Genomic DNA, 26,515 nt, shown 5'->3' on the forward strand with positions numbered 1-26,515 from the left:
AATCGGTTTTACCTGATATGTACCTGGCATATCCTATGTACAAATCGGTTCTGCCTGATATGTACCTGGCACATCCTATGTACAAATCGGTTTTACCTGATATGTACCTGGCACATCCTATGTACAAATCGGTTTTGCCTGATATGTACCTGGCACATCCTATGTACAAATCGGTTTTGCCTGATATGTACCTAGCACATCCTATGTGCAAAAAGGTAAAACAGTTTCTAAAAAATACACTAATTTATGCTACTTATTGGATGACCTCTTCTACCATGTTGTTTAAAGTACGTTTGATAACAAAAGATATGAAAAAAATTCAAATACATTAATGTTAATGCTGTGTTTACACAGCGCCCAGAGCACAATTAAAACGCTTCTTGTAACGATAAAATTGACGAGGGTGAAGGACGGAGACAGTTCATGTATCTGAAGTTCCTCAAGGATATAGTGGGGACAGACTGTTCAAACATAAGTGTCCGTCCTATGTTTACGACAGGCGAGCTTTTACCAACTTCGTTCCGCGCCTTATAAAGTTTCTTTACCATATTATGTTCAACAGTCCTTCGGCCATGCATGGATTACATATGAAATCAGTTTGCTGGGAAACATGCCTTAAAGGCCTGGCCTTTGACCTAACTTACTGAATATCGTCAAAGATCGTACTCTGAGGTTGTAAGGAATTCAAACAAGATATCATAAGGGCCTAACGAGGCTTCTTGTGATAGTGGAAGAGATCAGAAACTCATAGATTAACGTGGTAAGAGTTGAAATACAACATAATGATATTTCAGAGAGAAAAATTTGTAAACTTTCAGTCGTGCTGAGGACGTTAAGATGGAATAGATTAAACATTTTTCGCATTCCGGGCGTCACCAGTGATATCTAAAAGCAGTTACAGATTACCTGATAAAATTAGATTTTTTTGCTCTGGATTATGGAAGTCATCGAGGTCGTCTGTCAATCAGGACGGTCCGGCATGGAAAGTTACGCAATGGACGTGATGTCGTACTTTGAATGTCAGCTTATTAAACGGGTTTGGAGTAATAATGTCAAAATGGAAAACATTCAGTTAACTTGTACATTATACGTCTTACACTGTTCAATTTCCCTTTCATCCTAGATGACCAAACTTAAGGACCATGTCATGTTGGCTGCTCGGAAAAAATTCGCATTAAGCTGCTCCAAATGAAACAACACAACGCAATCACTTGGGGGCATCTCAGAAAGAAAATAAGAGAGGCTACAATAACTTCACTAAAATTTGCCTAACCTTACCTACACCAACCAAATCGAACAACTTATGTTTTATACAAAACTAGCTATCGAAATCCCATTCCTGCCACCGGACATAAGTGAATATCGGTGAATGCATTGTTTTCCTCTAAATGGCAAGATGAAAATCGTAAAACAACAAAATGAAAGACAATATTACAGGATATATCTATCTCATTGTGAGAGGCTACTTGGTCTGTATCTCGGACACTCACGAGAAAATATCAGAGAAAAATCAAACCTTAGGCAAACCCCTACTAGGAACAGAGGTATCTATCAATATCTATAGTGATGGCATTGCAGATCAGAAAATTTCCGTTGCTCTGGGTAACAAATTTGCTGATGTATCTTGGCACCAAAATACGTATTTCGTAATCGTCCAGTGTAATATGTACCAAGCAATGCTGAACGAGTTTTGAACCTCAAAACTTGAATACACTTTTGTAGTATTAAATGTATAAAACCAGAATATCAATTATACAATATAAAATCAAATTTCGTATCAAAGACACATGACATAAACCCAGTGAGATGGTGCACTATTGAATTCAAGCTCGTAATGGGGCCCCATGCTACTCTCACGGACACAATATAGTACGTTTTAAAACTACTTCGTCTTACATAAGAGAAATCCTCTCTTACCAGTAAAGTAAACAAGACTTTGTGAAGAACCTCCTGATCCACTACTTTAGTCCAAGCGACCAACAATCACTTCTCAGGGGGAAAATTCGGACAACACTGTCACTACACTCAACCAATCAGATATGACGCCATCCAATGTAAACATCTGAAGAATTTATGGCGTTTGTGTCCGGCGGAAATTTCTTATTTTCATGTCACAGTAATTCAACCGAGCTTTATATTGAAATCATACTAATATAGGGTATTTTTATAATAAAGAATAATTTTTTTCTTGATACAAAGCTGAAATTCTAAAAGTTTCTTTCATTTTGATTTATGGATATGTCTCGTTTAAAAACAGTCTCTCATCCCCGGTCAATGAAAAAGTAATTCGGGAGCACAATCCTTCCTCCATTCGAGTGAATGGCTGATTTTTGTCACTGACTACGTTGTTTAGCAATTAAATCTCCATAGCCATTGTGGGTATTTCAGACTCACTTCCTAAGCCTTCATGCTGATAACTGATTAGATTGTTAACTCTGTACTCCTTTTGTAATCTTGCGTTGCGTCCAATAACTTAAGCCAGCCTCTTTTGACAACAAAAATGTTTAAGAATTCATGCGTCCTAATGACATATAAAGTGAAGGCCAGAACTAGATATTTGATTCATTTTAAGTTTTACTGTGCGTACATGAAGTATGGGGACGACATGCAATTCACTTGTTTATGGTTCTGAAGGCATCCATCCCCGTGTGCTGAGAGTGTGCCTCTGAACTTGTACCTGTCCTTGCTCATCTGTTCCGTTACTGTTTAACAATCAAAATTTTTCCTTCTTGGAAGTATGCATTGATACATCCCATCCCTATGAAGGGTGACCGGTCTGACCCCTCTACTATCGTCCTATTGCTTTGACATCTCCCATTTCCAAAGTCTTTGAATCCCTCCTCACCTCCCATATCCATAAACACCTCGAAAATCACCGTCTTCTCTCTGATCATTAATATGGCTTGCGTAAGGCGAGAGATACTAGTGATATTCTTTGCTATTTCGCTAATATCTGGTCATCATCCCTGAAAGATTTTAGGGAGTCATGTGTAGTTGCCCTTGACATATCTCAGGCTTTTGACACGGTGGGGCAACGGGGTCTCATCTTTAAGCTCCCCTCTTTAGGCTTCCCTCCCTCACTTTGCTCCTTCATGTCTAGCTTCATCACTGGCTTCCCTCCCTCAGTGGTTGTTGATGGATCAGCCTCCTCCCTTTTCTTTATCAACAGCGGTGTCCCTCAAGGTTCTGTCCTGTCCCCTACACTTTTTTTCTCCTTATTTTCAATGATTTCCTCTCCTCCACAAATAATCCAATACACTCATACAATGACGACTCAACACTGCATTCATCCACATCCTTTCAGTTCTGATCCCTCTTCTCTCACTTGATCTGCATCTGTCTTGACACAGCTTCCTCATTAAACTCAGACTTGGACAGGATATCTCAGCGGGGTACACAGAATCTTGTCAAGTTTAAATGCCTTCAACACAGTCTCTACCCATCTGGAAAATCAAAACCATTGACTTAAACTATGTATTTATTACTTTCTCTCCAGTGGCTTTATTCTTCTCAAAGAATGAATCCCTCTTATTTACACCGGCTTGGCCTACCATGGGAAGACTATTACCACCCAGGGTCTCTTAACTGTACCCACAGTCTGAAACAGGGACCACAATGAACACTGACCAAGCAACCTCGTTATAACTCATTTTGACAAACCCTGATATATCACTCACTTCGATAATAATAGCAATAATAATAATGATAATAATAATAATAATAATAATAATAATAATAATAATAATAATAATAATAACAATAATGATAATTATTATTATCATTATCATTATTATAACAAGTGATGTGGTGATGTGAGAAGGAGATGGAGTGAGTATTTTGAAGGTTTGTTGAATGTGTTTGATGATAGAGTGGCAGATATAGGGTGTTTTGGTCGAGGTGGTGTGCAAAGTGAGAGGGTTAGGGAAAATGATTTGGTAAACAGAGAAGAGGTAGTGAAAGCTTTGCGGAAGATGAAAGCCGGCAAGACAGCAGGTTTGGATGGTATTGCAGTGGAATTTATAAAAAAAAAAGGGGGTGACTGTATTGTTGACTGGTTGGTAAGGTTATTTAATGTATGTATGACTCATGGTGAGGTGCCTGAGGATTGGCGGAATGCGTGCATAGTGCCATTGTACAAAGGCAAAGGGGATAAGAGTGAGTGCTCAAATTACAGAGGTATAAGTTTGTTGAGTATTCCTGGTAAATTATATGGGAGGGTATTGATTGAGAGGGTGAAGGCATGTACAGAGCATCAGATTGGGGAAGAGCAGTGTGGTTTCAGAAGTGGTAGAGGATGTGTGGATCAGGTGTTTGCTTTGAAGAATGTATGTGAGAAATACTTAGAAAAGCAAATGGATTTGTATGTAGCATTTATGGATCTGGAGAAGGCATATGACAGAGTTGATAGAGATGCTCTGTGGAAGGTATTAAGAATATGTGGTGTGGGAGGAAAGTTGTTAGAAGCAGTGAAAAGTTTTTATCGAGGACGTAAGGCATGTGTACGCGTAGGAAGAGAGGAAAGTGATTGGTTCTCAGTGAATGTAGGTTTGCGGCAGGGGTGTGTGATGTCTCCATGGTTGTTTAATTTGTTTATGGATGGGGTTGTTAGGGAGGTGAATGCAAGAGTTTTGGAAAGAGGGGCAAGTATGAAGTCTGTTGGGGATGAGAGAGCTTGGGAAGTGAGTCAGTTGTTGTTCGCTGATGATACAGCGCTGGTGGCTGATTCATGTGAGAAACTGCAGAAGCTGGTGACTGAGTTTGGTAAAGTGTGTGGAAGAAGAAAGTTAAGAGTAAATGTGAATAAGAGCAAGGTTATTAGGTACAGTAGGGTTGAGGGTCAAGTCAATTGGGAGGTGAGTTTGAATGGAGAAAAGCTGGTGGAAGTGAAGTGTTTTAGATATCTGGGAGTGGATCTGGCAGCGGATGGAACCATGGAAGCGGAAGTGGATCATAGGGTGGGGGAGGGGGCGAAAATTCTGGGGGCCTTGAAGAATGTGTGGAAGTCGAGAACATTATCTCGGAAAGCAAAAATGGGTATGTTTGAAGGAATAGTGGTTCCAACAATGTTGTATGGTTGCGAGGCGTGGGCTATGGATAGAGTTGTGCGCAGGAGGATGGATGTGCTGGAAATGAGATGTTTGAGGACAATGTGTGGTGTGAGGTGGTTTGATCGAGTGAGTAACGTAAGGGTAAGAGAGATGTGTGGAAATAAAAAGAGCGTGGTTGAGAGAGCAGAAGAGGGTGTTTTGAAGTGGTTTGGGCACATGGAGAGAATGAGTGAGGAAAGATTGACCAAGAGGATATATGTGTCGGAGGTGGAGGGAACGAGGAGAAGAGGGAGACCAAATTGGAGGTGGAAAGATGGAGTGAAAAAGATTTTGTGTGATCGGGGCCTGAACATGCAGGAGGGTGAAAGGAGGGCAAGGAATAGAGTGAATTGGAGCGATGTGGTATACCGGGGTTGACGTGCTGTCAGTGGATTGAATCAAGGCATGTGAAGCGTCTGGGGTAAACCATGGAAAGCTGTGTAGGTGTGTATATTTGCGTGTGTGGACGTATGTATATACATGTGTATGGGGGGGTTGGGCCATTTCTTTCGTCTGTTTCCTTGCGCTACCTCGCAAACGCGGGAGACAGCGACAAAGTATAATAAATAAAAAAAAATAATGATAATAATTATAATAATAATAATAATAATAATAATAATAATAATAATAATAATAAAATGATGAAATGAGGAAACACCTCCGATTAGAATCGTAAAAAAAAAGAAATACCAAATAAATCCTGCTTGAAATAATGCCTAAGAAGTAACAGGTGTGAATACCTGCATTCCTTCTTGATATCAACTTTGTTTGGCTAAGAACTTGGCCATCTTGATGTTCGTGGGCGTACTGAGGAACCTGGGTGAGGTCATGTACTGCTTGATGGGCGGCAGTTCCTCAAAGCGCCTTTGGAAGTCCTGCAGGTTCTTGGACTCCTCCAAGAGACTGTCCTCCAGCTGAAGGTATTGTTCCAGGACGTCGTACATGAGGAAGTCAACGAACGTGATCTACAAGAGAGTCGTCACGTCACTGGTATCACATTTCTGTTTTGTGGTAATAAATCATGATAATGGATGTAGTTTCCTCTATACACTCTGCTGCTTGGTGAAGATTTCTCTCTATTTACTGAGAATTAGCTATTCTGTACATCTGTTTCTTAAATCGGAAGGTTCGAGAGCGTACGACAGCCTAGTCATAAAGCACTCGGAAGGTTTGGGATATGACAGCCTAGCCTTAACCCTTTAAATAAAAACGTCTTACACGAGGAACAGAGTCTAAAGTCGGATGCTACAGATTCAGCAGGTTATGTATAAGATGACATTTTTAAACCCGTGGGATGCAGTTTCCTGTGGATGTAACAGTTAAGTGGTAGTGCCTACTAGGATCCAGACTAGGATCAAGACGTCAGGGAGGGCGGAAGCCAAACTATCAATCAACAACTTGTGGGTCATGAGGAGAATCATCACGAGTTCATCCCAAACAATACTTACAGTGCTAAGAATATGACAGTAAAGGTACATAACAAATGTCTGTGTATATTCTTACATACACGTCGTCTGGGGATGAAAGAAATCAACAATTCAGGCAGGAAACTAAACTCACGTTGTCTCCGGCGAACCAGGTTCGACTTCCCAGGAAATCAGAAAACGACCTCAGGGTCTCGATGGAACCCTGCCGGCATTCCTCAGTGTCCTGATGGGTAATAAGAGAATACATTATCTATTAGCAAGACAAAACTGTACTGCAGTACTGATGAAAATAGTTAGTCAACTATTGGTATGATCTCCCTTGCTAAAGTCATAATATTATTTTGTGCTAAGAATGATAATCAAAATAATTTATATGAAAGAAGACAAACTTAGTCCTATGTCGACCAGAGGTCAGCCATGGCAGCCTAAGGCAACCAACCTCAGATCAAGAAGTGGTGAGGTAGCAACATGAAGCCACGTTTTGTTTCACGAGCTATTTTAAACGACTCGTTTCAATACTCACTCCTTCCTCACCGCTTCAACACCTCAGTCCGCCTTCCCAGCAAGTCCTCATCCTCTTAATGTACAATTTGCAACTTGCATTTCACTTAATTACTTTCTGGTCTCTTCAGTAGCGGCACTCTTCCAACGATAACTTAACAGCCACTCTTCAATTCAGTGTTGACAAACTCTCGTCTCCTGGCAGGCTGACTATACGACCTGAGACCTCCCTCTCATTGGCAGCAGTGTCAGAGGTGGAGGGAACGAGAAGTGGGAGACCAAATTGGAAGTGGGAGGATGGTGTGAAAAATATTTTGAGCAATCAGGGCCTGAACATGCAGGTGTGCAAGGAATACAGCGAATTGGAACGACGTGATATACCGGGATCGACGTGCGGTCAATGGATTGAGCCAGGGCATGTGAAGCGTCTGAGGTAAACCATGGAAAGTTTTGTGGGGCCTGGATGCGGAAAGGGAGCTGTGGTTTCGGTGCATTACACATGACACCTAGACTGAGTGTGAACGAATGTGGCCTTTGTTGTCCTTTCCTAGCGGTGCTTCGTGCGTGTGTGGGGGCGGGGGTGTCATATCAGGTGTGGCGGGGTGGCGACGAGAATGAATAAAGGCAGCAAGTATGAAGTATGAATATATATATATGTATATATATATATATATATATATATATATATATATATATATATATATATATATATATATATATACATTATCCCAGGGGATAGGGGAGAAAGAATACCTCCCACGTATTCCCTGCGTGTCGTAGAAGGCGACTAAAAGGGGAGGGAGCGGGGGGCTGGATATCCTCCCCTCTCGATTTTTTTTTTTTCAATTTTCCAAAAGAAGGAACAGAAGGGGGCCAGGTGAGGATATTCCCTCAGAGGCCCAGTCCTCTGTTATTAACGCTACCTTGCTAACGCGGGAAATGGCGAATAGTTTGAAAGAAAGAAAAAAGAAAAAGGATATATATATATATATATATATATATATATATATATATATATATATATATATATATATATATATATATTATCCCTGGGGATAGGGGAGAAAGAATACTTCCCATGTATTCCCTGCGTGTCGTAGAAGGCGACTAAAAGGGGAGGGAGCGGGGGGCTGGAAATCCTCCCCTCTTTTTTTTTTTTTTTTGATTTTCCAAAAGAAGGAACAGAGAACGAGGCCAGGTGAGGATATTCCCTCAGAGGCCCAGTCCTCTGTTCTTAACGCTACCTTGCTAACGCGGGAAATGGCGAATAGTATGAAAGAAAAAGAAAAAAAAAAAAAAATATATATATATATATATATATATATATATATATATATCTTGAAATGTATAGGTATGTATATGTGCGTGTGTGTACGTGTATGTATATAAATGTGTATGTGGGTGGGTTGGGCCATTCTTTCGTGTTTCCTTGCGCTACCTCGCTAACGCGGGAAACAGCGACAAAGTATGATAAATAGATAAATAAGTATATTTACATTATATATATATATATATATATATATATATATATATATATATATATATATATATATATATATATATATATATTATTCACTTAACCCTAGAACACTGTCCTTGGTCTGTCAGACCCAAGATCTCTCGAAGTTCGTTTGTTTCTATAGGGTTCCTATACTTATACGACCATGTGGGTCCCTCCACCTTCAGTTTTTGTTCAGACATCTCCGAGGACCAGTGCATTACTCCTGTTCCTTTTATGGCAGTAGTACAGTAAAGATCTCCAGGGGTTACGGCCCGGGTTGTACGTACATAACTAAAGTAATGAAGAAGGACGGAAGAAAAAAAAATAAAAGAAAGACACCAAGAAAGTATTGAGATGGAACCCATATATGTACGTCAACATCCTGCACGATTTTCAGCTATTGAAATATGTACAACAGTTTGCGTGTGTCTACCTACGTCCTGTGAGGCAACGCGTCTGATGAAGGCTTTGCGGGCGTCAGTGGCCTGGTTCACCAGAGTGTCAATGCGCATCCTCTCCGCCTCTGTGTGGCCGCAGAGGTCGTGTTTGCGGCCGAGGTACCGCAAGATAGCGTTGCTTTGAGTGATCTTCACGTCCCCGTCAATAAAATATGGAAGCTGCGCATAGAAAAAGGGTAATCATTACCTTTTTTGATAGAAAAAGAACTCTAAAGAAGTCATTTAGATGTATGATTATAACAAGTCAACCTAACGGCACAGAACATACACACCTCCGATACCTGCAGTGGTCTATGACCTGACTAGTGATGTGACTTACGTCTGGGAAGTCGAGACCCAACTTGAGCCTGACGTCCAGCCAACACGACTGGTCGTAGTCCGGGGCGGGACCCAGCCTATAGCGCTTCTCATCATAGTGTGTGTCCGTATACTCCAACAGTAGTCTCACGGGCTGGCCCATCTGGTGTATAATGACTCGGTTTAAATTTTCAGAAACCATATCAGAATCAAAGAGCAAAACTTCGTGATTGAAGACTTTAACAGTGGAATTCAACAGAAAACAAGTATGCTGACGACATGAGGACAAGATCCGTAATTTCTTTCGCTACAGTATTCCCAACATACAGCTTAGTCGCCATGCAACAGTGATAATCCTTTACGTAATCCATCCTACCTTCTGAACCCTTAAGTGTATATCGTCATCTAGACTCAATGCCACTTTAGTTGTATGTTTTGGTAGCCTTAATCAGAATGAAAACAAAAGTTACAAGGAGTACTCCTGTAAGGAATTCTCTAAGCCACGAGATTAATACGGTGTAACCAAGTCCGCCAGAGAAATATGTACTAGGAGTTGCAACCCCACGATCTCAGCACAAGATATGTATGGCTTTGACTACACCGGCCTTCACCACCAGATACGACACGTTGATAAATGTCATTTATCTTAAAGATTCTAGAATAATGATACGGAGATGGTTGGGATCCCTGAACGTGTGAATGACTAATAGACAAGATAAAGTATAAAAATCATAATCAACATGTCGACTTCACGTAAACTTTGCTACCATCCCTCTCAATTCATACTTAGGAGGTGGGTGGGGAAACATTAGGGGTGTCAGCAAGATATGAAATTAAGTTTGCAGACTTTGTTACACATTTGCCTGGAATAACGTATCGCTCAGTAGCGATGGAGGAGGGTGCAAGTGTCGCGGTGCTTACATGAAACATTAAAACTGTTCTCACTTGGCTCTAGCAACAGAGCACCACTGCCGTGACCAGCAGATGATAAGACAGTCCAGCAAAATAATCACTGACGTAATACTCATTTGGTTGACTGATACCAACTGAACTGGGACGATCACTCCCTTACCCGGCCAGGGAAGCGCTTGAATCCAGGAAAGCGAAAAGAGAATAGAAATGCGCCAAGTTATACAGCTGCGGAGGGTGGATTGTTTTGGCAGGCTTTGTATGCGGCCGCACGATGTTGTAACGTCCTACCTGCCTCAGCTGACTGTTGAACCAAAGTATCGTCACACACACACACACACACGCACACACACACACACATATATATATATATATATATATATATATATATATATATATATATATATATATATATATATCCCTGGGGATAGGGGAGAAAGAATACTTCCCACGTATTCCCTGCGTGTCGTAGAAGGCGACTAAAAGGGCGGGGGGCTGGAAATCCTCCCCTCTTTTTTTTTTTTCTTTTCCCAAAGAAGGAACAGAGAAGGGGGGCCAGATGAGGATATTCCCTCAAAGGCCCAGTCCTCTGTTCTTAACGCTACCTCGCTAATGCGGGAAATGGCGAATAGTATGAAAGAAAAAGATATATATATATATATATATATATATATATATATATATATATATATATATATATATATATATATATATATATATTGCAATCGGTCACAGCGATGCGAGTGATCTAGTATTTGCCCATAACCAAGAGGAAAAATGACGCTTTTAAGTCCGAAGTGCATCCTTGTATCTCTACCAACAATGTATTAATCACACGAAAGGGCACTTTGTACTTACCGTGTTTCACTATCCTCGTGGTTATCAGCATTCAGCATATATATATATATATATATATATATATATATATATATATATATATATATATATATATATATATATATGTGTGTGTGTGTGTGTGTATGTGTGTGTGTGTGTGTGTGTGCGTGCGTGTGTGTATGTGTGTGTTTGTGTGTATTTCTAACACCTAAATCATGCGATCTCACACTCCACTTACATCAAGTAAGTCAGCAAAATTGCACATACTATTGGACAACAGACAGAAAGAAATATAACCTAAGTTTCACCAGTAACATGCCGTCATGACGCAAAGAAACCTGCTCAAAACACAATCACTCACCATCAACAAAAATCAGAAAACAACCCCAAACTGCAAATAGCACCATCACTAACCAGCTCGCAGAAAAGCATAATGAAAACTGACACAAACTATGTATGGCGCTCACTGACGAAAATCAACTCTTGTCGCACCAGCCCCACCTCCACTTATAAAACACTGAAATCATTTCTCCTAAAGAACACAGAATCATATTCATGATAGTTCAAAAAAATGACCCACAAGCCAACCTCATCCCTAAACACGAAAGTCAAACATGACCTACACAGGCGAGACAGCCAGAGGAACTTTAAAGTTAACTTACACCCCGTATGTCCCAGTAGGCGAAAAGTGGTACCATCTCCGTCCTGAGTTGATCGTTGCATCAGAGGGATCGGCCGACGTGCGGTGTGGCGCGGCAGTTGAAGGCTACACCAGGAGTGAAGCGGCCAGGCGCCCACCTACTCACTGAAGCAATAACATCCTCCCCGACTGCATCTAGTTGGTGAGGCGATTCTGAGACCGCACTGTAATGTTGCAGACCTGTACCTTTATGGGTATCTTTTACTTATATAACGAACGTTTTATTCTGTTCATTCGGACTAAGATTAGGTTTGAATGAATGTGGAGAAAATGGAACTTGATAATCGCATGCAACCTACCTTTATACCCCAGCACATTGTAATACACATAATATGATCAACACAACACATTGCGAATTCATTTCTGTTAGTGGTTTATGACAACATCCATGACGATCGAAGATGGCAGAAAAATCAAGCCACCAAGCAACTAATGATTACAGAGTAGGTTCATTACACGTTGTAAATATTCTATTTATTCATTATCGTTACATATTTTACTCAGCTTTTTCCAATCAATATTTTCTCAGCTATTTTCTTTCCATTTAGTATGTACAAAAGGACTAAATCACCTCATCACGTCTTTCTGAATCATATCTCTGCCCCATTTTCTCAAAGTACATTAATATTAGGCTTCATGGCTTATTCGAAAACTGGAATCAACAAACTTGGAAGAGAATGTTTTACTTCTATGACACTATTGCAAGATTCTGTTTATCTCGACAACTGTTACCACAATTTCATTGGTAATTCATCAGGTTTGATGTTACGCCTGATTAATGCAATACGCGTATTAATGCTCAGTATTTAAATGCCCACCAACACCCTCTCCCCCCGTGTTCCATGCATAAGTGGTATTAACTGCTCCACAGGAGACGCTGAACGGTGTTCCGATTTTACTACAAATGCTGAAATGAAGCATGGTGGCTGGCTTGTTGATAATATGCACATCTGTGGGAAGCTTTTCCGCTACAGGATTGAAAGTCTTCGGAAGAGCCTTATCTCGTCACTCTGGTCAGAAGACATCATCATTATGGAGTGGAATTTTCATGCATTCTAGGGAATGTTAGATCTTATAGTTTTTTTTTTTCCTATTATTAAGATAAGATTGTGAAACTAACTTTACGTAACCTGAGTGGAGTTCTTAAACCAGGAGCAGAGAGCTCATCAAATCGTCAATTACATAGAAAATTTACGAGTTTAGCATATGGAAAACCAAGACTTTAATCCTATATGAAGTAAAAAAAAAATACTATTGAAATAGGAGGTTTCTCCGAGACGGAAGGGAAGGTAAACATGGGTCTCGGGTATGTCATTGCCAGGCCCGTGGTTCTCCAAGTCCCACGTCCATTATAACAAGTTCAGAAATTCTTCCCTCAAAAATCATAATCTGATACACTTAAAGTAGCTTGTGCTGAAATAATCCAAGTTTATCATGCCGCGTAAAAATCACAAAAACTAAAGTGGAAGAACCAAAGTTGAGGCAATTTCAAAATATGTGTCCTTCGTCAGTTGAGACAGTGACTGAGGACTTCCATGGTGTAAATGATAATCATGGTTAGAAACCATAGTTCTGTTAAAGGAAATACAAAAAGGATCTTTTAACAATCAGGTGCAAAATTTTAATTTATTTCAAAAGAAAATCATTGGAAAATATAGTTTTTTTTTTTAACAATTTGAAAAACTCGCCCCTAAAAGCTATTGCAACATTTTACATAATACTGCAAGCTAAGCTTGTAAAAGTCATGATTAAGGAATTTTCTTACAGTACAAAAAAGTTTTCGGACAAATTGTTTCGAGTTTGTGGAACATGTCACTGTTTTGGTTAGTACGAAGTGGTTTTTCCCCTCTTCCCAGAAAAAGACGGATACAATACTGGGCCAATTAAGAAAGTTCATTAATCTGGGATATATGATAACCTTAGTGTGGTAATTTGTAGATGAAAAACTTGCTTTTGCCAGTCACCTTTCTCTTGAGACAACTGGTGGTGACTACTGTCTGTATTTTGTGCATCATCACATGTCCACATTATTTGAAGTAGTGCATTACAGTTCCAACATTCATTCCAGTCATTTGCATGGCATTGTGGATGAAACTAGGAAGGAATTAATCCTCCGGCAGACAGCCTCTTAACACACATCCTCAACTTATGCTCAAACTTCCATAATCATAAAAAGTACTTATTGCTTCACACACTATATATCATGAGAAACCATCACTGTTCACAAGAAATCCCTTGCAATATCCATTCCATCACCTGAAATGTCCCTTATCAGTCCTCACTACATCCATACATTCCTTGCATGCTCTTCCTTATTCTTTCTACTGTACAGCTTTAATTAGCCATAAGTTTTAAACTGGTTAATCATCCGCCGTAAGTTCTCAATATCATAAAAGATTTACCCTATGCCATTTTCAGATTACTGCATACCGCAAAGCCTTCTCATTTTTTTATTCCATTCTCCTAATTCCTACTTTATCACCTATTTTGACATATATGCACTTGGATGTCAAATCTGCACGACAGGATTCAGACACCTGCTTCTTAAGACAAGCTTCTGAAACACTCCAGGCTTAAACTTTTTCCATTTAGTAGAAAATCACAAAATATACATTAATTCTGTCCGTCAGATACCTGTCCCTAAATTCCAAAGACATTTTATAGTTAAATTTTAAAAACCACGCTTCGACCCTCGAGGAAAATGGGTGATTATTTGGCAGCGATGGAGCAAGAGTAGCAAGTCACGAGCATTACACAAACGACGTACAACACAAGGACGGAAATAATTGCTAATGTTACATATGAGAGGTTATGAAACTAGACGGTACTGGTGTCACTTCCTTCCAAGGTCAAACGGAGTCTCCGATTACCCGATTACTTCTATTTCCTTAATTGTTATTGGGAATCTTTTTTCTAAATTACAAAAATTCCCAAGTCCCCCTTCCTACCCAAGAAGAAAACTTTAATTGTAGGAGTTACTAAAGAAATGAGAAAAGCTACAGGTCGCCAACACTTCATACCTACCTCCTCACCAACCTGACACACACATCAGTGACAGCAAACATGACAACATTAGTACGCATCATACACCAGCACCAACAGCCACCCACACCCAACCATATATACTATCTGTCGTTAGATTTCATATAAAAACAATTTACAAACATGCATAAAACTCTTTCGCTTCGTAATCCTGATAACTCACCATTAACATCCACATTACAGGTGTAACTGATTTATGAAGCAATTTTGTCACTTAATTCACTGTTCAGTTTAAGTATCACCGAACTACAAACACATCATCACACGTGATCATGAAAGCTGGAGAGGCGGGAGTGACGTTGGCAGATGACTGCATCAAGACGAATTGGTTGCTTTTCTAGTGTCACAGCTGTCCAGGTGTTACCGTGCACTGTTCGGTAGTGTCATTTCTTAACTAAGTAGTGGTAGCTAGGCCTTCTATGTTTCTTCCTCGTGGATGACGTAGACGTTTGCTGAGGAAGATACGAGTGTATTGGCGTGTGCAGACCAGTGGACCTCGATGCGGCCCGTCGCTTGCCAGGACACAGAGTCCTCAACTGCGAGATGGAAGCAAGTGAAGCAACCTCGAGACCGCTCGAGGGTCTTCGTAAGTTCGAGAATCCCCGTCAGTCCTGCCCAGGTAGACGACTCCCATGATACCCGTTCCATTACCTCCGCCAGGATGGAACGCTCATCCTTCGTGAGCCAGTATCCCACACGGCTGGCAACGATGACAGCGTCGTACACCTGAGCGATGCCAACTTCGCGTGTTGACTCAACTTTATCCTGAACTCTCTTAGATACATTTTCATATCGAGCTGCGGTATTAATGGGATTTTCACGATATTCAATCGCGTTTAAATCAATGTCACCGAGGAGAGACTTTTTCGTATCGAGTAGCTGGTTCGGCAAGTTATTCGTTGGAATAAACCAAGGTACTTGTGACAGCTGAGTATCAACAGCGGCAAGTGACCAAGTCGGCCAGGTTGGGACCTGCTGTGAGAAGTACACCAACAGCTTCACTCCCATACGACTGCAGGGCAGCACCAGCAGCTGCTACCACCTCATGTGCTGGGATGGAGACATCATACCTCACCAGCCCCAAGACCTGGAAAAACAGTACAGCAGGTGTCAGTCTCATTTAGTTTATCTTTCCTTATGGTACATGATACAACTACTGGCACAGTCTAGTCATGACGCTACTGTACTGTTTGCTGTACACTTACCTCCATATTGAGGGAAGATAAATTCCACGATGCCAGCTGTGTGGCTAGTATGTCGGCAGCGGCGGTGTCTGGCAACAGCGGCAGCACCCGCCTCACCCCTCGCTCTTGCATCTGCACATACACGGATTCATTTGTCAAATATATGGACAACTTACAGCAATATTCATCACAAGACCCTGGTTCTCCTCCTGCTACTATGATGGGTACATTCTTTAAGGTTTAATTAGGGATCTTACCCCAAATGTTCAATACTGTGGCTCGTTCAACTTTCTAGACCTGCAGACGTGGAATGATATATATTTAAACGAGGGATAGACAGGTCGTCTGACGAACCTCTTCAGTTTCAGAAGTCAGTCCGAGTGTGCACGACCCTGGCCGGAATGGCCTTAGCCTCTGACCTGACCTTTAAGGATCACGTTACATCATTATCCCTAAGAGTCACACTGGCCAGCAGTGAAGAGTAATGAATCCCAGTTCGATTACTGATTTCACTGCTTCAAGTAAATGTATTACCTCTGAGTTAATGATTTTGGTTATGGAGTGCAACGACTTTCATGTGTGCACCTTGACAGACTGTATCTGCAGAGATGCAGATCCTGAAAGCGGGAGATGTTCGATTAATAGACAGCACGACCGCCTCAAGCCAAATTCAAGGGTTTGTTTTCAGTACAAAAATCCACGAGGAGCGGTGGCCTAAGATCCATCCCTTAATATCATATTTTATAGAGAATCTGTAAACATATTTACACGAACCAGCAACAAGTGATAACAGGCCACCGTGCAAAATACCATAGGACAGCATCAAGATGCCTCAGGCCAGGTCGATGGCCCTAATGAATCAATGTCAACCCATTTTGGTATATATCGCTACATTCATCCTCAAAAGGAGCTAAATTTATAGCTAAGAACACGAAAGTGAATATATAGTGACAAGCTAAACTGCATTTACACTTACTCTTCAGTAATTAGATATTACCGATTACCATTCAGGAGTCATAAATATTTCTAAAAACAAAGTTTACAGTACTGATGGCTTGGTGGGAGATGTCAGGTTTCTATCGTCTCTCGTCCAAAACGAGACTTGACTTTCATCTCGAGTACAAGTCTGAGATGCCAGCCAGTCTTGGCTGTTGCCGTTTGGCCGCAGTGTGTAAGACGCCGTGTAATAATAGGCTTCCTCTTGAACAATAACTTATCATAGTAATGCCATAGTCTATCTGCAGGACTGGAAAATGGAAACGCTACCAAGCTGACATGGATGTTGCTATGGTGGTGTGCTGCTATATTTATACCTGGATCATATCAAAGATCCTCGAGTGGAGCTTAGTCTTTACTGAGTTTTGCTCTACTTCCCCAAGTGGCAATGCTGCCTCTGGTCTTGTCATGTAATGTCATATTCATCTTGGTGTTGTCACACACGCGCACATGCATTGCCAAACCTTCCTGGATAGTGTCATGCTCACCTGCACTTTAAGATTATCACCTGGGCGTTGACATGATCATTTGAAAGTCCCAGTGATAAAGGCGTTTTGCAAGAATCATACTGAACCTTCTAAGCTTTCCTGAGCACGCAACAGACACATGGGAGTTCATAAGCTTACCAGAGCGTTGTCATCATTATATGGGAGTTTCTAACTTGACATGGGTATTGCAATCATCACAATCATCACAAAGGAGTTCCTATCTTTACCTGGTGGTTGACTAGCTTACTTCGAAGTTGGCATTCCAACCTGGGCATGAACACGTTCGCCATTCTCACCCAGTAATTGCTATTCTCACGTACGAGTCGCCATGCCCAGTTGGGTCCTTCATGCCCATTATCGTGCTACCCCGCCCAACCTAGGCATTTCCACACTCACTGTGGATATTACCATAGCCACCCACCTTGTGTACTGCCATACCCACCTAATTAAATCCATACCCGCGTGGGTACTGCCATGCCCACTGGTACTAACTTCGGTACTACTATGCAAACCCTGGTATTACCATACCCACCTGAAGGAGGGAGGCGGAGAGCGCGGCTGTGCGTGGGGGAGTCATCGAAACAACTGCGAAGTCAGCCTCCAGGTGCTCTTCCCGCGACGCCGACCACAACCCTGACAGAAACAAGACCACCATCCATTACCTTCCGATCCTTAGCCAAACACAGTCAATCCTCCTTTCAACATCCCCATTCCTCTTACAAGAGAATAAAACTTTTCTAGTAATTTTGATCCGAGCGAGTTGGTACAGTGGGTGTACACCAGTAACAAGCTCTGGTCTATTTCAATAGTGAATTGAGGTTCACTATTATTAACGATAAGCCGACAGCTGCTGGCGACCGTGCTAATCCTTGTGTTGCCAGTCTCGCTTATCGCTTGAAGGCGATTGTAAAAAATCACACAAAAAAAGAAAAGAATTAGTATGCTCTCAAAAGTAGTCGTTATATTCTCCATCATAAATATTACATGAACTTCATCCAGTGTGTTATATATAGTCAGGAGTGCTTATACCGGAGTTACTGATAGTGTACATAACATGGCAACTCTGGAAAAAACTGGTGTTTGATAAGTAAACAAATCATACGCGGAGCTCAAGTGAGAGGCGGCTTTCTCTAACCTGTGAAAATGGCCTTCGCTATCGTGCCTGTAACAGGCCTTCACCTGGTTCACAAGGCTTTCAAAAAAGTCTTTGAAACAGCAACACACAATTCTCCCTAAGGTTCCCATAACTCTTCAGCCTCACAGTCGGGTAACACATACGTGGAGGACCACGAGTGTATAACTCACTCCCCGTGCTTACAAAAATAGGGACTAAAAACTTCCACTGCTACTACCTTGCAACCTATTACACCTATCCTACGAACAGGAGACACGACCAACATCCAACCAAGTGTGGGTGAACAGCAGATTCTAGGGATTCTGCTCCAATATCATATATATATTTTCTTTTCATACTATTCGCCATTTCTCGCGTTAGCGAGGTAGCATTAAGAACAGAGGACTGGGCCTTTGAGGGAATATCCTCACCTGGCCCCCTTCTCTGTTCCTTCTTTGTGTGTGTGTGTGTGTGTGTGTGTGTGTGTGTAGATAGGAAAGAGGAAAAATTAAACATAATTTTTCCTCGTGGATATCAGCAAATACTAGAAGACGCGCATCAGTGTAACATTGCAGGACACACACACACACACACTCAGTTGAGTTAGGAATGAATAAGGATTGCGTGCTGGCGATCTCAAAAGTTGCAAGAGGTAAAAAAAAGGCAAGACTTGGGATGGTAGCTTCTATCTTGAAAATCATGCAAATTAGCAGTTCACTCGCAATGTCAAATATTAAAAACAAGGCACAAAGTGGTACAGTAAGGCAATGACTACTGACGAGTGTAAAATTTTGTGGAGATAGCGAAGAGCATATGATTATTGAAGGTGTAGTGATGAGAGCAAGGCAAGGTACGAGGTGGTGGCGGGGGATGGCGGTCTTAGGCCATTGGCAACACGAAATATGTAACAGCACGAAGAACCCGACGCCGCAGGCAGCAGTGGCGATGAATGCGTGACCTCATAACACTGGGGACACATGTTATTTGACTGGTTGATTGATAGTGTGTATGACTGGAGTGATGCTAGAGTGAATGCGAATGCGCATGTGCATGTAACAAATGGCAAGGGAGTGACGAGTGAGGCAAAACGAGGAATATGTGTTATTAAGTGATCCTGTTGTGATTAGGTGAATATAGAAACATTGCATAGAGAAGGGAACAGGACGAAGTGGAAGCGAGGGGCTTGTGGTGAACAAGAAATAGATGTAGATAAGTTGATGTGCATTAGAGGACAGATGTGAGAAAGACAATAAACAAATGGATTTATGATCATGCTTTCATGGAATGGAGAAGATACAAAGTTGATATGCTCTGTGGAAGGTATTAAGAATATATGGTGTGGGAGGAAAGTTGTTAGAAGCAGTGAAAAGTTTTTATCGAGGATGTAAGGCATGTGTACGTGTAGGAAGAGAGGAAAGTGATTGGTTCTCAGTGAATGTAGGTTTGCGGCAGGGGTGTGTGATGTCTCCATGATTGTTTAATTTGTTTATGATGGGGTTGTTAGGGAGGTGAATGCAAGAGTTTTGGAAAGAGGGGCAAGTATGAAGTCTGTTGGGATGAGAGAGCTTGGGAAGTGAGTCAGTTGTTGTTCGCTGATGATACAGCGCTGGTGGCTGATTCATGTGAGAAACTGCAGAAGCTGGTGACTGAGTTTGGAAAAGTGTGTGGAAGAAGAAAGTTAAGAGTAAATGTGAATAAGAGCAAGGTTATTAGGTACAGTAGGGTTGAGGGTCAAGTCAATTGGGAGGTGAGTTTGAATGGAGAAAAACTGGAGGAAGTGAAGTGTTTTAGATATCTGGGAGTGGATCTGTCAGCGGATGGAACCATGGAAGCGGAAGTGGATCATAGGGTGGGGGAGGGGGCGAAAATCCTGGGAGCCTTGAAGAATGTGTGGAAGTCGAGAACATTATCTCGGAAAGCAAAAATGGGTATGTTTGAAGGAATAGTGGTTCCAACAATGTTGTATGGTTGCGAGGCGTGGGCTATGGATAGAGTGGTGCGCAGGAGGATGGATGTGCTGGAAATGAGATGTTTGAGGACAATGTGTGGTGTGAGGTGATTTGATCGAGTGAGTAACGTAAGGGTAAGAGAGATGTGTGGAAATAAAAAGAGCATGGTTGAGAGAGCAGAAGAGGGTGTTTTGAAGTGGTTTGGGCACATGGAGAGGATGAGTGAGGAAAGATTGACCAAGAGGATATATGTGTCGGAGGTGGAGGGAACAAGGAGAAGAGGGAGACCAAATTGGAGGTGGAAAGATGGAGTGAAAAAGATTTTGTGTGATCGGGGCCTGAACATGCAGGAGGGTGAAAGGAGGGCAAGGAATAGAGTGAATTGGAGCGATGTGGTATACCGGGGTTGACGTGCTGTCAGTGGATTGAAGCAGGGCATGTGAAGCGTCTGGGGTAAACCATGGAAAGCTGTGTAGGTATGTATATTTGCGTGTGTGGACGTATGTATATACATGTGTATGGGGGGGGGTTGGGCCATTTCTTTCGTCTGTTTCCTTGCGCTACCTCGCAAACGCGGGAGACAGCGACAAAGTATAAAAAAATATATATATATATATATATATATATATATATATATATATACCAGACCAAGAAAATATACCTATTCGAATTATACGTAAATGAGAGTAGGATTATCAGCACAAATCATCGTTAGTGCCGATCTAAAAGGCTCCACCGAATGTTCGAATAAATGTCTAATTATATAGTATATATAAAACTACCAAGATGAATGTTCAAATCCGATGATTAAACTTTACATCCACGAAGATTTCCAAACCTTGACCAGTAACTCCTCCCTCAGTGCGACATCCGAATCAAGATCAATCCTAAATATTCCTTTTAATAAAGTCACCAAAACGCTGGCAAGAGCTGGTTTCCCTAAGTTACCGTAACAAGCAACAGCATATCTCTCCAAAATCACAAACTTGGTGTACGTCGTGTGCTTTCAGAATGATCGGGTTGCTGTGGCTGGCGACATCTTCAAACGTTACTGAAAGTCGTGGACTCACGAACGCTCCTGTGAGAGGCTAGTCTTCTAGCTTGAAAAACATTCAAATCTGCAGTTCACACTCGCACTCATGTTCGATTTTAAATGAACATCTCAAGTGCTTACAGGTAAGGCATTTAACTACTGACAAGTGTCATATTTTTCCTCGTGGATATCAGCAAAGACGCATACATGAATTATAAGGCTACCTGTAGGTGCTGAGAGCAGGACAAGGACGACAGGGTGGCGGGGGCGTGGCCGGTCTTTTGCCCACTTGGCAACCACGCCCACTTCCTCCTCCGTCAACCAGCCAACAAACACCCGCACGCCCGAGTCCTGGTGCAGCCGCTGAACGTACCCCGCCAGCGTCTCCTGCCAGGGGACACATGTTATTATAACTGGTGATGGTAGGGTGCTCTGGAGTGATGCTAAAGTGAACGAACCATAACGTGCAGTGATGTGGGAGACACTACATGGCACGGGAGTGACGGTGCAGAGCACGGAGGAAGATATGTGCTACAAGAGAGTGACGCTGTTGTGGTGTAGTGAATATAAGAAAACATTGCATAGAACAGAGGAAACAGGACGATAAACGGATGACTCTGTGGTGAACAAAGAAAATAGTATGTAAGCATAATAGATAATGTGATGAACGAGGACAGGAGGAGCTGTCAAAGACAATATAACAAATGGAGATTATATATACATGCATCATGGAAAGACGAAAGAACAACACTTTGACTTCTAAACTGCCAATATTTTCTATTTCATGTATACTTGTTACCTTCCCATACTCTCATGAAAAGCCCACTTTTAGTATTCCAGGCGCATCAGTACTTCACAAAAAAATCGACTACATTACGCTGAATATTAAAACAAAAAGAAAAATGCAGATTCATAGAGCCTCATCCATTCTGATTTTACGTATCAAAAATGCCATACCTTTAAACATACTGTTTTTCCAGAATCTAATTGTTCTGTAATGATTGTCTTACCAATGCCAACACACGTTGAAAAGATGGGTCCCACGAGTGTATAATCTCCTTCCCCCGTAATGTAAAAACGGGCCATTATCGGCACAGGCCGGCTCACGTGTAACTGCTGTGTCGTGGGCTTAAACTAATGTGTATGTATAATCTGTCTCGCGAGACAGTAGTGTTTATCATTCATTTTCAACGGCAGACAAGATTTATAACCCTAACTACAAAATCTATACTTTCCCACAAAGTAAGAAGGGTTTTGAATGTGTATATATGTATATGTCTGTGTGTGTATATATATATATATATATATATATATATATATATATATGTATACATTGAGATGTATAGGTGTGGACGTGTATGTATATACATATGTATGTGGGTGGGTTGGGCCATTCTTTCGTCTGTTTCCTTGCGCTCCCTCGCTAACGCGGGAGACAGCGACAAAGCAAAATAGATATAAATGAATATATATCTCGCAGAAACTAACAACTTAACCTTTGCAAACCTAACTCAACCTAGCCTAGCTAACGTTGCTTTGGGAACGTCTTCCCAACCTACAACTCGTCTGCTGTGCTTCAGGCGCCGTATCCAGGATAGGGTCAAGCGAGGAAGAAATAGAAACTAATGATGAAAAGTTCAAAACAAGTAGAATGTAAGAACACGTTGTATCATAAGGAACCTGGCACTTTTTTTTTTTTTAACTATTTGGATGTAAATCACATATCAAATTTTCTTACGTAGATATGGTGACCATTTTTTGAATGATAATAAACTTATACTGTATTTCATAACACGATGCTGACAGCAATAATCAAAGGAGTTATGTTCGATGAAACAAATGCATAAGCTTTTGCTCAAAGAAGACATTGAAGTTGTGCGCACGAACATGGTTTACTGCTGTAAATCAATGAAACAGTTAAGTAGACAGAGATATACTTTTAGAGAAGGTAGTCGAACGTGTTCCTATATCGACATGAAATAACCAAATGTAGATCAGCTAATTTAATACAAATATGAAAAATAGATATGCAAGTTAAAGCCACAGCTGCTGTTTATTTAACAGTTTTTGGAAGCAACACAAACTCATGCTCTCCTAATGAGAAACAAAGTGAAATACAGTTATCCTTATCTCCAGTATCCCGTACTCGGCTAATCTAATCAATCTACATCCTTTTTTTTTTCCAAACGCTACATAATTTCTTTCATACCTTCATTCACGCGTACCATATAACATAGCATTCAAAAACAAGTCTACTGCATCATTCCCCGTTGCCCCATTGTTTACGACAGACGCTATCACATATGAATTATGTACTTGTGTATATATGTATATGTCTGTGTATGTATATATTTGCGTTGAAATGTATAGGTATGAATATGTGCACGTGTTGACGTGTATGTATATGCATGTGTATGTGGGTGTTGGGCCATTCTATCGTCTGTTTCCTTGCGCTACCTCACTAACGCGGGAGACAGCGACAACGTACAAAGAAAAAAAAAAATCAAGGTTTTGTACCCCAGTAAACGATCATTCATGCAATAATCAGTATGGTCCTCACTAGGTGCTGCCGAGGTGGTGAAGCTAGATGCGGCTCGAGGGTGACGAGGCCACCCTGTATGAGGTCGTGTATGGCCACTTGGGCCGTGTGTATCATCACATCACGGGAGGTCAACAAGCCTATCATCACTTTCCTTGACTGGATGGCAACCGACTTGACTTTCTTCGGTGATGTCGATTCGGTATCTGCAGGTCGAGAGGTCACTGTCGTCGGCGTTTGAGCCACATCTGTGGATTGGGGCGTCTCAGTCTTCAGAGGTGTTTCCTCCAACTGTTCTGTACTCGTAGACTGCTGGTGCAACATTTTAGCAACATCTGTTTGAAGAAATGACATTTTATGTGTACATTTCTTAATGCAAATATTTTCTTTACCTATCCCTCACACGATCACAATAACTAGGATTTTAAGAATAAGCGGCCCGAATTACACTTTTTTTGTGTGTGGTACTGACTGAAGGTAGATATACATCTCTCCTGCATATCTCAAGAGACATCAGTAGCGAGGCTTAAAATGAAAGTTTAGCTCTCACTCTCACCGTCTTACACAGACTTCTGAAAAGTACGTTCTGACGTAAGTGTCTCTATCATACATCGAATGAATTAAGATAACTCGTGAATAAAAATCTATATGGTTTCAGCAAAAGACAACCTCAAGTGTTTCTGGCACCCTCACTGTACACAACATTGTATGTATATAGATATGAAACTTCAGCGTACAACTTTGACTCTGTAAATAGCCTAATTCAAAATGGATGATACCCTTTTCTAGATCGAAATCTGCAATGGTACCTATGATAATTTGCACACCAAAGCTAACAACAACGCTCAAGATATCCTATCATGGAGTTAAAAGTTAACCCGATGTTTAATGATTATAATGAGTCGAATATCGATCCTAACATCGCTGTCTTGTGATAGAGCTGAACTTTTAATGATCGCTCTCAATAACACTAAAGAATACAGTTTCAAAAATCCTGCAGAATTTAGAAGCAAACTGATTACAGGGTAAACAAATGCGCACGTTAGGAAAAGATGAGCGCCAACCCCCGCAAGACTTACATGCAGAGCAGCTCTTCCTAGCGAAGTCGAGTGTGCGTTGCTCCCTGACTGCGGCTTCCAGTGAAGCCTCCTGGTAGGCCATGTGCCAGCAAGACACACCCACCAGAGCCCCGAAAGCTGCCACCACCACCACTATCGCCACCAGGCCCAAGCACCGCTGTTTCCCGCTTAACATCTGTAACACGTACACACAGCCATCAATAGGTTCCTCAATTTTGTGGAATTTGCATGGCTCTGGAGCCCAGTGATCAGTTAGCGCTTACATCAACATGAAAAAAGCTGTCATATGTTATATTCAAGATGCGTCAAAACACCAATAAACCAATTTCCGCTAACGACCGCGCTCACGCCAGTTATGAAGGTCTTACAGTGACATCTGCCGTCTGATTAACGCTGTTGTTATCCACGCAATTTAACTAACAATTTTACTACAGCTTTATTGTCGTCTACTTACCTTATCTTGATTGGAACCCTCTGCTAAGGGCACGAGTGTACGGTACCGTATGCCAACGACGCTCACAACAAACTGAAAATAGCGAAAAAATCTAAATTCGTAAGAGCAGGAAAGAGTTGCCAATAAAGGTTGAGACTACCACATTGAATACGTGACAACTTTCGCGATCGCTGACCATCAACAGATGGTGCTGGTGCCACACATATACCTTAAATAAGGTTAATTTTCGTACTTACGTGTTGTATGGTTCAGTTATGAAATAATGGCATTTATTTGGTGATAACCATCAAATCCAAAACATATATACATGTTTGCCGCTCGAATCACTGAGGTAAAGCAATAACCATAAGAACACAAGTATGTAAACTCGGCCACAGGAATTCGCGACCACGTACGACATATGTTTATGTCATCTGAACTGGTAACATTGTATGGGCAGAGGATCAAGGGTATGGGCAATATTAGTAGAGCGACGTGAACTATTAAAAAGATGGCCACATAAGTCAAATTATTCTTGCATATACGTAAATGTAGTAGTATGTTTTGCATAATTGGTAACGATCGCGAATGTAAAAAAAAACTATAACGTTAATGAACGTAATATTTCGTGTTGTTAAGAACTGCTGTTGTCGTACAGGAGCTGCACAATCATCACGTAATAACAATGTTAGATGGTACTTTATCAACAAGTGTCTACTGTGGGAGTACATGTAGGATTCTGTATACCATAGAGTTAACTATGAACATAGCAGCTGTGTCCAACAGTTGTAAACCTTACATGTTACACGAATGGTTGATGAGTGACCAAAGGGAAAGAGTATATATATATATATATATATATATATATATATATATATATATATATATATATATATATATATATATATATATATATATTCCTATGAGTCCACGGGGGAAAA

At 41.1% G+C, this 26,515-nt stretch overlaps 2 protein-coding genes across 2 annotated transcripts; both read right to left on the minus strand.

Moving 5' to 3' along the window:
• Positions 1-3,465: 3,465 nt before the first annotated feature.
• On the minus strand, positions 3,466-11,837 carry LOC139764006 (glutathione S-transferase Mu 7-like). Its single transcript, XM_071690476.1, has 6 exons — positions 11,680-11,837; positions 9,294-9,434; positions 8,954-9,133; positions 6,648-6,737; positions 5,828-6,052; positions 3,466-3,598 (listed from the first exon to the last, which is right to left on the minus strand). Exons 1-5 carry the CDS (start codon positions 11,713-11,715, stop codon positions 5,846-5,848), a joined length of 654 nt encoding a protein of 217 aa, XP_071546577.1. The 5' UTR covers positions 11,716-11,837; the 3' UTR covers positions 3,466-3,598; positions 5,828-5,845.
• A 1,910-nt stretch (positions 11,838-13,747) lies between these two features.
• Positions 13,748-25,705, minus strand: LOC139764096 (uncharacterized). Its single transcript, XM_071690591.1, has 7 exons — positions 25,596-25,705; positions 25,142-25,316; positions 24,084-24,397; positions 21,748-21,910; positions 17,960-18,060; positions 15,965-16,075; positions 13,748-15,846 (listed from the first exon to the last, which is right to left on the minus strand). Exons 2-7 carry the CDS (start codon positions 25,314-25,316, stop codon positions 15,694-15,696), a joined length of 1,017 nt encoding a protein of 338 aa, XP_071546692.1. The 5' UTR covers positions 25,596-25,705; the 3' UTR covers positions 13,748-15,693.
• Between the last annotated feature and the right edge of the window lie 810 nt (positions 25,706-26,515).

Source organism: Panulirus ornatus, chromosome 48, assembly GCF_036320965.1.
Source record: "Panulirus ornatus isolate Po-2019 chromosome 48, ASM3632096v1, whole genome shotgun sequence".
Taxonomy (NCBI): Eukaryota; Metazoa; Arthropoda; class Malacostraca; order Decapoda; family Palinuridae; genus Panulirus; species Panulirus ornatus.